Genomic DNA, 13,462 nt, shown 5'->3' with positions numbered 1-13,462 from the left:
AATCAAATTTTTTTCATTAGTATATTGGTACCCTAATTTAAAATTTTATGTATATCCTGAATTCAGTGGAAATATCACCACATTTACTCATTTAAATTTAACATTTAATTTCTATGAGGAAGAAAATATATAATTTTTTCTAAAAATTCACATCTTTATAATTCACAATAAAAAAGTAAGGCCTGGGTGGTAATAGAGAGGACACGTATTGCATGGAGCACTGGGTGTGGTGCAAAATCAATGAGTACTGTTACGCTGAAAATAAATAAATTAATTAAAAAAAAAAAAAAGAAAAAAAAAAGTAAGGCCTGGGGCACCTGGGTGGCTCAGTGGGTTAATTAAGCCTCTGCCTTCGGCTCAGGTCATGGTCTCAGGGTTCTGGGATCGAGCCCCGTATCGGGCTCTCTGCTCAGCAGGGAGCCTGCTTCCTCCTCTCTCTCTACTTGCCTCTCTGCCTACTTGTGATCTCTCTCTGTCAAATAAATAAATAAAATTCTAAAAAAAAAGTAAGGCCTAAAATATACCTGCATTCAACTCAGAATATATCTGTTATAAATGTTTAGGAAGCTTGTCCTCTGGTTAACATGAGACAACAGTGCCACCTTTAGTGTATTTTAATACCTAAGTTTTAGTAAAAATTGCTTGCTGAGACAGGTGACTTTTTCTTAAGGAAATAGAAATTGGAGGATCTGGTGCAGGTAACACTTTGTAATACCAACTACCTCATACATAATTAATTGTGTTGTTATTTTAACATTTTTTGGCCAATATGTTACATTTTTATGTTACTGGTCTGGGCCTTTCAGGTTCTAGTCTATTTGTAAAGTAACATATGTACTTTGTTTATTATTCTCAAAATCTTTGTTTTCAAATCCCACCCAATTTTATTAGCATGACTATAACACTATTTCCTTAACTCTAATTAATGATATATTGTTCTTTGTTAGGCACAAAGTATGCATGGTTTTTCCAATTCATGGTCTTTGAAGAAACCAAACATGATGAGATTATCATCTATCTATCTATTATCTGTCTATCTATCTATCTATCCATCGTCTAAAGATTTTCCTGTTTATATTTACCAAGTACAATCACACTTGGTAAATGTATACCTTATCCTGAGAAACCATTCTAGTTTAGAAATTATGTTAATGTTCTAATCCCATTCAGTTTTTAGTTCCTGGATACATAAATCTGAATTTTAATCATAAAAATATGTTTCTGTAACTTTTATGTCTTATTATTCACCGAAGATTTCAGTCTCCTATATTCTGGATAAATGTAAGGTAACATAAGAGGAAAACTATTACGACTAAAGTCATAAAGCTAAAGGTCTTTTCAAGTTCATTTCCTCAACAGATACTGCCTGAGCATTTCTTCTCTGCAAGGGGTATATTAGTTTATATCAGTGGTCATTTACTCTAGAACCCCTCTAATTACATGAATATGCAATGTGAGGTCATGTTTTTCACAGGTTTTGAATTAGTAGGATATTTATTCTTACACCCTGCTGATACCTTACTGCTCTCAACACATACAGTTTCCCTAAAAAGCTTCACATACTGAAGTTAAACAATCTGATCATGAATACATACTATGAATTCAGAATTATACTAGGTGAGATTAGGGATCAAAATGAGGTGTATAATGACATTCTGGCCTCTAGAGAACTTTCAGTGCATGGGAGAGAAAGTTACTATACTGATTGCCATTAAAGAATAAGGAAATTATTTTATTTTATATATTCATAATGTGATGAAAGAAGATGATGTGCCCCTGCTATATGCCCGGCACCACACTATGTGCTCACATATGTAAACTTGAATATTAGAATATGTTAATTTGAAGGGAATCAAATACACCTACATATATGATTCAAACTCTAAGACCTATGGATAGTGAGAAAAAGAGAGCCCAGAAATACTTATTGGGGCTGTTTGAGATTCAATTTCAGCTCACATCTGTTAATATCTTAAAACCCAGTGTGTATGATACCAGGTACAATCCTATTTTAAATGACCTATATAGTTTACTTGTAAACCCCATGGGCATGGTATTAACATCTCCATTATACAGAGGAAAAAAAAAATCAAAAGAATGTAATAAATCTGCCAAAGTGAACCTATTTAGTGGCTGATCCAAGATTCACCTCCAAGTCATTTGATTACATGACCAAAGATTTTCCCTAGTACAACACTTCATAGCAACTGGGATTGTTGACAGAAAGACAAGTTGCCCCCTCGTAAAACTGTGTTACTTATAGTCCCTTTGCAGTTATGCAGGATAATCTGCCCTAATTTGGAAGTAGCTAATAACTGGCACGAAGCCATTCTTGTCAATTACTATTTAACTTTGCTAATGGGATGACTTACAGACTCCAGTTTTGAAAGGGGCTAACATGTCCTTTGAACTCATCCTTGAATGCTAACTCAACCCCAACAGCTGGGGAAATGTAAGCAAATTTTTGCTTCTGCTCTGTTGGGGTGCTTTGAGAATTAAAAAAAAAAAAAGAAAAGAAAAGAAACATAGTAAGGATTCAACAAATGTTATCTGTTCCTCTGCCACTGGATATGTAGAAAGAATGACCAGAACATAAGGCAAAAAACCCTTCACATTCTCCTTTGAGGAAGCAGAGGGAAGAGAATAATACATATGATAGCAGAGATGAACACATTCAGTACTGTAGTGGAGATCCTGGCCAAGGAAATTAGGTAAGAAAATGTACTGAAAGCATTCAGGTTGGAAACACATTAGATAGTGATAATTTTTGCCTAATCTTACAAATATGTCAAAACCTACTGATTTCTCCACTTCAGTGGTGTATGGTATGTGAATTATCTCTCAATTTTGTAAGAGAGTCACACAGATCTTTATAAAATATTCTTTAAAAAAGAAAAGAAATCCAAACCTCTTCAACTAACAACACTTTACTGACTTGCTCCCCTTTTCCTGCATGACATGATTTTATTGTTGTGATTCACTGGTTTCCATTTTTATGTCTCTCTAGCTCATGGAGAGAAACATGAGGAATTAGTTACCGTGGGAAGCCCAGATTCCCATACTATTAGTGAGGGGCAGAAATCTTCAGGAACTTCTAAAACAAGGAAAGGCAAGGAAAAGTCTTCAGAGAAAGACAAGACAGCCAAAGAAAAACAAGCCCCTCGCTTTGAGCCTCAGGTGGGTGTGCTACTTTTTCTTATTGGAGTCATTTAATACATGCATGTCCATTGATTCCCCACTTGTCTATCTCTCCCAAGGACAAAACTGAAAAATTCCACCTCCTTGATTCTAGCAACCATCTAGATAACCTTAAGGACATACTTGGACACCTTCTGCAAGCTGCTTTTCCCAGTTCAGTATCGAAAATCATTAATCAAACTTTTAAGACTTGTATGTCTATAAGACACTGTTTTGGGGCCTTGGGTTTCTAATATCAATATTATACAATCTTCAAAGAACTTTCAGTCTAATGGAGGCGATTGAAGGTAAACAGAGTTTTAATGTTAAATATTGCATGTGAAGTGGTAGGAGGAAGAGGTATTTATTCTAGCCTCTTTCTCCTAGAGGAGCCAAATCCAGACCTGAGTCAATGAGCAAAGATATTCTAAGGTAAAAATGAACACAATCTCTGTGTTTTGTTTTTCTGGTTTTGTTTTTCTGGTTTTGTTTTGTTTTTTCTTTTTGCAGCACTGAAGTATGAGAGATGGGGCTGGAGAGGTAAATAAGAATCAGAAAGAGAAAGGCCTTTAAGCCTCATTAAGAGGCTGGGATTCTGTCTAAAGCGCAGAGGTGATTCCAAATTCCTTCAGGGCCAGTTAGGTAATTGCAATGATTGGAGTAAAGAAGAGGATGTGGGGGCAGAGTTGAAGAGTGAGAGTATAGGCCTAAAGATACTCAAATTTAGGTTACTTAAAAACACTGAACTCAAAATACCTATGAGGATAAAGTCTTCCTAACATTTGTCATCACTGTTTAGGCTAAGCAAAGCTGGGGGTGGGATGAGAGACGGGAGGTTAAAAAAACGTATTGACACAATCAGATTTATATTTCAGATATGCTGGTGGGTTTTAAAGTATACATTTAAGGAGGGAAAGACTAGGGATGGGGAGAAATAACTCAAGAAAGTACTGCAGTAGTCCAGGCAAAAGAGGGCAAGTTGTATCAGGTACAGGTAAGAAAGGGAGAAGAAGACAAAAAAGAACTATCAAGGAAACAAATAGTTTATGTAGTTATTAATCCCAAATGGGTGATAAGGAACAAGAAAAAATAAAAGATATCTCTCAGGTTTATAGCTGAATCAACTGAATAGGATGTTGGTACCACCAGTATAGGACTTTAAAGGGAAATTAACAAATTAGGGGAAGAGGCAGTGATCATGTCCTACACTTCTGTAGTAGAAAAGCTGACCACTTGCATTGCCAAGTTTGTCCCTCCCTCCCTCCCTCCCTTCCTTCCTTCCTTTCCTTTTCTTTCTAGATTTTATTTATTTATATGATAGAGTGCATGTGAGTATATATGTGGGGAGGAGGGACAGAAGGAGAAAGAGTCCTGAGCAGACTCTATGCTGGCCTCCTTTCATGACCCTGAGATAGGGCCTGAGCTGAAACCAAGAGTTGGATGCTTAATAGACCAAGCCACTCAGACGCCCCACCAAAGTTTAATTTCCTAGTTGGAGTCTGCCTTTGGAAACTTGGTGAAATAAAGAAGTTTAACCTGACCACGGCTGAGAGTAGAATGGAACTGATTGGGGGGGGGGGGGATAGCCCCTTGGGTGGGGCTCTTCCCTTGTGGAATTCAGTTGGTGTAGGCTCACCTAGTCAATGTCAGTGCTGGGAACAGGCAAGTTGCTAAGGCTGCAGACCTTGCAACCTGCATCCCATGAAATAAGAAGTCTTGGAAGGAGAAAAACAGCTGCATTTTTTTGTGCTCACCCAAAGATTATTGGAGGATAAGTCACATCAGTCTACAAAGAGGTTGTCATACAAGCAAAATAAGATGTAAATGAACCAAAAGAGAAGCAGATTCTATGGTAAATTCTGTTATCCTTCAAACACCCATAGTTTACATATTGGAATTTTAAAACTCAGGACTTCAGCTCCCAAAGGACTTATAAAAGTGATCATCCCTATGTCCTATTTTTATTTACTTTTTTTTTTTTTTGGTAAGTATGTATTTACTTATTTGAGAGAGAGAGAGAGAACGCACGTGCACAAGTCAGGGGAGGGACAGAGGGAGAAGAAGAGGGAGAGAATCTCCAGCAGATGCACACAGAGCCCCATGTGACTCAGTCTCAGGACCCTGAGGTCATGACCGGAGCTGACATCAAAAGTTGGACATTTAACCAACTGAGCCACCCACGTGCCACACATATGTCCTATTTTTAAAAATACTTTGAAATTTGTTTTGAAGCCTGTTTTTATCAGTCAGAATATAATGATTTCACATTTAGCTCAAGGTAAAACAAGTTTAAGAGTATTAAAAAATCAGTTAGTAGCTGGTTAAAACAGAAAAACATTAAACCATCAAATCTCTGAAAAAATATAGTGTTCAATCAACAAAAAATACTCTTCTGGTGGGGGGATGTCATGGTGTGAATGAAGACAAAGATAGGCAGAAGTAAAGTCTTTTATTATACAACTAGTATTACCACAAAATTTGAAGAGTCATTCAAATTTCTATCAAATCATATTAATTCAAACTTCAGGTGTGAGGGAAAAAATGCCTCATAAAAGGAAAATAAACATTTCCAGGATAAATCAGAAATTAAAGATAAACACATTGAAGAAAAAAAATCCAGTTCTCCAGGTCCTAGCATCCTGACTGACAGAAGATATGCTCATATTTTCTTTATACCCTATGGACAAGCCTGCAAGCCCCACTGGGACAGCTGAGATTCTTCCAGTTTCAACTAAACAAAGTACTGCTAAACTTACTTTCTTATCCCATTGAAGGTGTACAAGCCTAATAGCCAGTTATACTGGTGGGCTTATCCCCAGATCAAAGTATGATTGAGTCAGAAGAATAAAAACAAGTGATCAAAGCTGAGCAGACTATGGCAAAGACAAACAAGCAAAGGAGAGAAAGAATTTATCTCTTCAGCAAGAAAAGAGTACAAGGGTGAATATTAATGACAGAACCTGAGCTTTAGTTCAAACATTAAGAACAGCAGATCCAAAGCTTTGCATTAATAGGATTGAAGAACTGACTCTTTATCTACTGGAATGTCTTGAGGGAAAAGAAGAGGATTTTGTGGAAAGAATTAATTTATATTTATTGCAACTGATATAAGAATGGCGCTCTTCAGGCTTTAATTGACTACATGAAGCCAATGAAAAGAAGAGGTGTCCAAATTCTCTCAGCTGATGGCAGAGGAGAAGGGGATGTGGTTGTTCTTCAGATACTTTGAAAATTAGTTGAACTTACTTAGAACCCAGTTCCTCAGCATCTTGACTGCATTGGAAGTATAAGCACAGGGCCATATGGGCTTGCGTATTTGGGTTGTTTCCTAGGTCCCTGGATGAATGTGAGGAACTTCATAAAAAATTAGCATCACATATGTTTTTATAAAATGTCATTGTTAAAGCAGTCAAAATGAGTTGGAGCCAGGCATTTTATGAGTCAAATGTGGGGAAGTACTCTTAAGTTTAGAATGGGATATGGACTAATGATTGAATGAGTAAGAAGTCCCAGCTGTGTTGTGGTAGCTGCAGTAAGTACCATGATAAACAGGGGAAGAATGCCAAAAGCTTTTGTGTTCAGAAACTATGGCCATTTCCCCAGAGTCAAGTCTCACTATTTAGGAAACTGTCAGTATGAAATGTGGCAGGACATTTGAGCCTCATCTGCTACTCCAGGCTACTTTGCAGAGTGTACATTTGGGAAATGATCTTCATCAAGGAGCTTAGCTTCTGAATAACTCCTAAGTGTTAGCACTGCATGAGCATAAACATCTTTGGCCAGATATCCCATAAGTACATAGTATCCCCAGGCACTGGACATTATAAGAGACATATGAGAGATACCATGATATACATAAGTTTGAAAAACAAACTGTCTAATGTTACAAACTGCTATAGATATGGAAGTCCATATGGAACTATGATTCATTACTTCCTGATACCTACTGTAGATTTAGTCCTATAATGTGTGAAAACATACCTCTAGATGAAAGTCAAAATGGAAAGCTGAAGTTGGAAGTGTTGAGCTACCTAAAAAGAAATTAAAAAAAAAAAAAAGAAAAGAAAAACATGGTAGAGGAGAAGAGGACCTTATTTTAACCAGTCCCCTGAATTGTGCTGGATATCTACCAGACCATTCTGATAACCCATGAAATCAGCTTGTGATATAAGAAGATATATCTGGATCTCCACAAACAGAATATTTTAGGTGGTTGGTCTTGAAGTAGGTAGGGATCCATGATTCTGTGGGCATACATCAGAAGATAAATGGAAGGGGGAGGGAGCCTCTGGGATCCTGTGCCACTGAAGCACAAAAGCCTCCCATACTGGGGACTGGGCACAGACTCACAGACTGGTAGCAGTGAGGAAAGGACTTTAGGGCAGCACCCTAGACTGAAACCTGGAGCTGCAGGGACACACCTGTGCACTGGGGGCGGCTGGAGGTTTTAGAAGCACAAAGGACAGAGACATGCCTGGACCTGGAAGCAAGAGCTCAGAGAGCTGCTGGTTTTTGGCAGCACAGACAATGTGGCCTGGAGAGCTCACTGAGGGAAAGACTGCAATCTCTCTGTTCTGAGACAGAGGTTTGGATACTGTCACTTCTGCTCTAACTCTTAGGGTGGGGGATGCAGAAAGCTGCCAGAGAAAGCCACCAGAGAACAAAAGTTCCCCAAACCTGGTTTTCACTGAACCCATTACCCCTCCACAGGGGGCAGAACAATTCTACCCAAAGAGGGTTACCTGAGTAACAGTGTGGCAGTCCCCTCCCCCAGAAGACAGGCTGGAAGAACAAGAGGCTGACAACCCTAAGGTCTCTATAAAACAAGTGCATCTTCCTTGGCTTGTGGTCAATAATTTGGACTCTGTACAGTCCTTCAACCACCCCTCAACAGAATGACTAAGAGGAGGAACCCCCAACATAGAAAAGACCAGAGACTATGACCTCTGTCACAGAAATAATGGATATATAAGCAAGAGGTCAAAAACATAATTCAGGAGAACAGTTACACAGACAATAGCTAGGATGGAGAAAAACTATTAATGGCAACATAGATTTTCTAAGCACAGAAATGAGAACTGATCTGGCAGAACTTAAAAAATGCTATCAATTAGATCCATTCTAGTCTAGATACTCTAATAGCTAGGGTAAATGAAGAAGGATGAATTAATAATCCAGAAGACAAACTGATGGAAAAGAAGAAACAGGAGGAGGCCCGGAACAAACAGCTTAAAATCCATGAAAACAGAATTCGAGAAATAAATGATGCCATGAAACATTCCATTGTCAGAATTGTTAGGATCCTTGAGGGGGTGGAGAAAGAGAGGACTAGAAAATATATTTGAGTAAATTGTAGCTGAGAATGTCCTAATGTGGGGAATGAAACAGCATTCATGTCCTAGAGGCAGAGAGGACCCCTCCCAAGATCAAGGGGAACAGACCAATGCCCTGGCATATAATAGTAAATCTTGCAAATCTTAGAATCAAGGAAACCATTGTAAGGGCAATTAGGGGGAAGAGATTCCTTACATACAGAGGGATGAACATCAGAATAATGTCAGACCTATCCACAGAGACCTGGCAAGCCAGACTGGCAAGATATATTCAGGGAACTAAATGAGAAGAACATACAGCCAAGAATTTTTTATCTAGCAAGACTGTCATTCAGAATGGATGGAGAGATAAGGAGTTTCCAGGAGCAGCAGAAACTGAAACAATATGTTACCACTAAGCTGGCCCTGCAAGAAATATTAAGGGGGGTTCTATAAAAGGAAAAAGATCCCAAGAGTGATATTGAACAGAAATATATGGAGACAATTTATAGAAACAAAGACTTCACAGGCAACATGATTGACAATAAATCATATCTTTCAATAATCACTCCAACATGAATGGCCTAAATGCTCCCATAAAATGGCACAGGGTTGCAAATTGGATAAAAAGACAGGACCCATCCATATGCTTTCTACAAGAGACTCATTTTGAACCTAAAGATACATCCAGACTGAAAGTGAAGGGATGGAGAACGATCTGTCATGCCAACAGACCTCAAAAAAAGCTGGGGTAGCAATTCTCATGTCAGACAAATTAGATTTTAAGCTAAAGACTGAGTTAGAGATACAGATGGACCTATTTCATTCTTAAAGGTCCATCTAACAAGAAGACCTAACAATTGTAAATATCTATGCCCCCAACATAGGAGCAGCCAACTACATAAGCAAACTGTTAACCAAAATAGACATATTGATAATAATACATTAATTGTAGGGGACCTTAACACTCCACTCTCAGTAATAAACAAATCATCTAAGCAGAAAATCAACAAAGAAACAAGAACTTTGAATGGCACACTGGACTAGATGGACCTCATAGATATATACAGAACATTCCACCCTAAAACAACAGAATATTCATTATTCTTGAGCACACATGGAACTCTCTCCTTAACAGACTATGTACTAGGTCACAAATTAGGTCTCAACTGATACCAAAAGACTGAGATTATTCCCTGCATATTCTCAGACCACAATGCTTTCAAACTATAACTCAATCACAAGAAAAAGTTTGGAAGAAATTCAAACACTTGGAAGGTAAAGACCATTCTGCTCAAGAATGTTTGGGTCAACTAGTAAGTCAAAGAAGAAATTCAACAATTTATGGAAACCAATGAGATCAAAAACATATGGGTCCAAAAACTATGGGTTATAGCAAAGGCAGTCTTAAGGGGGAAAACATAGTCATCCAAGCATCACTCAAAAAAATAGAAAAATCCCTAACACACAAACTGTCTTTACACCTTAAAGAACTGGTGAATCAATAACAAATTAAGCCTAACCCACACACAAGAAGGGAAATAATTATGATTAAAGCAGAGGTCAATGAATTAGAAATCAGAAATACAGTAGAACACATCAACAAAATTAGAAGCAGGTTCTTCGAAAAAATTAATAAGATTGATAAACCACTGGCCAGACTTATCCAAAAGAAAAGAGAAAGGACCCAAATTAATAAAATTATGAATGAAAAGGGAGAGATCATGACTAACACCAAGGAAATAGAAACAATCATCAGAAATTAAAATCAACAGCTATATGCCAATAAATTAAGCAACGTGAAAGGAATTGATTCATTCCTGGAAACCTATAAACTACCAAGACTGAAACAGGAAAAAATTGACAACCTGAATAGACCAACATCAGTAACAAGATTAAAGCAGTGATCAAAAACCTCCCAAAAAACAAGACCCCAGGACCTGACAGTTCCCTGGAGAATTCTATCAAACATTCAAAGAAAAACTAATACCTATTCTCCTGAAGCTGTTGCAAAAAATAGAAGCTGAAGGAAGACTTCCAGATTCTTTTTATAAGCCAGCATTACCCTGATCCCCAAACCAGGCAAAGATCCCACCAGAAAGGAGAATTTCAGACCAATATTCCTGATGAATATGGATGCCAAGATTCTCAACAAGATCCTAGCTAATAGGATCCAACAGTGCATTAAAAAGATTATCCACCATGACCAGGTGGGATTTATCCATGGATACAAGGGTGGTTCAACATTCGCAAATCAATCAATGTGATAGAACAAATTGATAAGAGAAGAGAGAAGAAACACATGGTCCTCTCAATTGATGCAGAAAAAGCATTTGACAAAATACAGCATCATTTTTTGATTAAAACTCTTCAGAATATAGGGATAGAGGAAACATTCCTCAATTTCGTAAAATCCATCTATGAAAAACCCACAGCAAATATCATTCTCAATAGGAAAAAGCTGAGAGCCTTTCCCTTCAGATCAGGAACATGAAAGGATGCCCACTCTCACCACTGTTGTTCAACATAGTACTAGAAGTCCTAGCAACAGCAATCAGTCGACAACAACAACAACAAAATAAAAGGTATTCAAAATGGCAAAGAAGTCAAACTCTCTCTCTTCACAGATCACATGATACTTCATGTGGAAAACCCAAAAGACTCCACCCCAAATTACTAGCAATTCAGAAATTCAGAAATGTGGCAGGATACAAAATCAATGAACATAAATCAGTTGCTTTCATATGCACTAACAATGTAACTGTAGAAAGAGAAATTAGAGAATTGATTCCATTTACAATAACACCCAAAACCATAAGATACCTTGGAATAAACATAACCAAAGAGGTAAAAGATCTATACTCTAGGTACTACAGAACACTCATGAAAGAAACTGAAGACACAAAAACATTCCATGCTCATGAATCAGAAGAATAAACATTGTTAAAATGTCTATACTGCCTAGAGCCATCTATACTTTCAATGCCATCCTGATCAAAATGCCAATGACATTTTTCAAATTGCTAGAATAAACAATCCTAAAATTTGTATAGAATAGAAAAGACCCAAATCGCTAAGGAAATGTTGAAAAAGAAAAACAAAGTTGGGGGCATCATGTTGCCTGATTTTAAGCTATATTACAATCTGTGATCACCAAGACAGCACCGTACTGGCACAAAAACATAGACCAATGGAACAGAAGAGAGAGCCCAGATATGGACCCTCAACTCTATGGTTAAATAATCTTCAACAAAGCAGGAAAAAATTATACAGTGGGGAAAAAAAAAGTTTCTTCAATAAACGGTGCTGGGAAAATTGGACAGCTATATACAGAAAAATTAAACTTGACCATTCTCTTACACCATACACAAAGATAAACTCAAAATGGATGAAAAACCTCAATATGAGAGAGGAATCCATCAGAATCCTAGAGGAGAACATAAGCAATACCTTCTTCGACATTAGCCACAGCAACTTCTTTCAACAGTCTCCAAAGACAAGGGAAACAAAAACGAAAATGAACCTTTGGGCTTCATCAAGATAAAAACCTTCGGCACATCAAAGGAAACAGTCAACACAACAGAGGCAACCCATGGAATGGAAGAAGATATTTGCAAATGACACTACGAAGGTCTGATATATATATATATATATCAGATATATATATCAGATATATATATATATATCTGATATATATATCAGAACTATAAAGAACTCAAACTCAGCATCCAAAAAGCAATCAAGTCAAAAAATAGGCAGAAGACATGAACAGACACTTCTCAAAAGAGTACATACTTATGGCTAACATACAGATGAAAAAATATTCATCATCATTAGCCATCAGGGAAATTCAAATCAAAACCACATTGAGATACCACCTTACACCAATTAGAATGGTAAAAACTGACAAGGCAAGAAACAACAAATGTTGGAAAGGTTGTGGAGAAAGGTGAACCCTTTTACACTGTTGGTGGAAATGCAAGTTGGCACAGCCACTTTGGAAAACAGTGTGGAATTTCCTCAAAAAATTAAAAATAAAGCTACCCTATGACCTGCAATTGCACTACTGGAGATTTACCCCAAAGATACAGATGTAGTGAAAAGAAGGGCCATATGCACCCCAATGTTCATAGTAGCAATGTCCACAACAGCCAAACTGTGGAAAGAGCTGAGATGCCCTTCAACAGATGAATAGATAAAGAAGATGTGGTCCATATATACAATGGAATATTACTCAGCATCAGAAAGGATGAATACCAAATTTTGCATCAACATGGATGGGATTGGAGATTATGATAAGTGAAATAAATCAAGCAGAGAAAGTCAATTATCATATGGTTTCATTTATTTGTGGAACATAAAGAATAGCATGGAGGACATTAGGAGGACATTCATTAGAAGAAGGAAGGGAAAAATGAAGGGGGGGAAATCGGAGGGGGAGGTGAACCATGAGAGACTATGGACTCCAAGAAACAAAGTGAGGGTTTTAGAGAGGAGGGGGTAGGGAGATGGGTTAGCCTGGTGGTGGGTATTAAGGAGGGCACAGATTGCATGGAACAGTGGGTATTATATGCAAATAATGAATCACAAGACACTGCATCAAAAATTAATGATGTACTGTATGGTAACTAACATAACAAAATAAATAAGGAAATGAAAAAATGAAAAATCTTGCAAAAATATTAAGTCAAGAAAAAGCAATTCTGCAGAAAATTAATGACTGGATAAAACTAAAAACTGACATGTTTGGTGGGCTTCCATTCTTTTTGAAATTGTGACAAACGTGCACATATATAATAAAAAATGAGAAGCTTGTTCAGAAAATCCACCATTTAATATGGAATTTTGTGGGATTCATCCTGAATTAACTTTGAAATGCTCCTGAATTCTGGGGAATAATGAAAAAGATGGTATTTGGATCAGTTTACATAGCACCAAATGCATGCTTGGTTACAGAATTCATATCAGAATTG

At 37.3% G+C, this 13,462-nt stretch overlaps 1 protein-coding gene and 1 pseudogene across 1 annotated transcript in view; both read left to right on the top strand.

Moving 5' to 3' along the window:
• ADGB (androglobin) overlaps positions 1-13,462 on the top strand; it is a 191,142-nt gene that overhangs the window by 154,242 nt on the left and 23,438 nt on the right. Inside the window, exon 31 of the mRNA XM_046004182.1 lies at positions 3,008-3,177. Coding sequence (XP_045860138.1) covers positions 3,008-3,177 — 170 coding nt within the window. The remainder of the gene's footprint in view (positions 1-3,007; positions 3,178-13,462) is intronic.
• Positions 3,697-13,267, top strand: LOC123941531 (annotated as a pseudogene).

The sequence above is a fragment of the Meles meles genome, chromosome 5 (assembly GCF_922984935.1).
Source record: "Meles meles chromosome 5, mMelMel3.1 paternal haplotype, whole genome shotgun sequence".
Classification (NCBI taxonomy): Eukaryota; Metazoa; Chordata; class Mammalia; order Carnivora; family Mustelidae; genus Meles; species Meles meles.
This window is presented reverse-complemented; position numbering and strand designations above follow the sequence as displayed.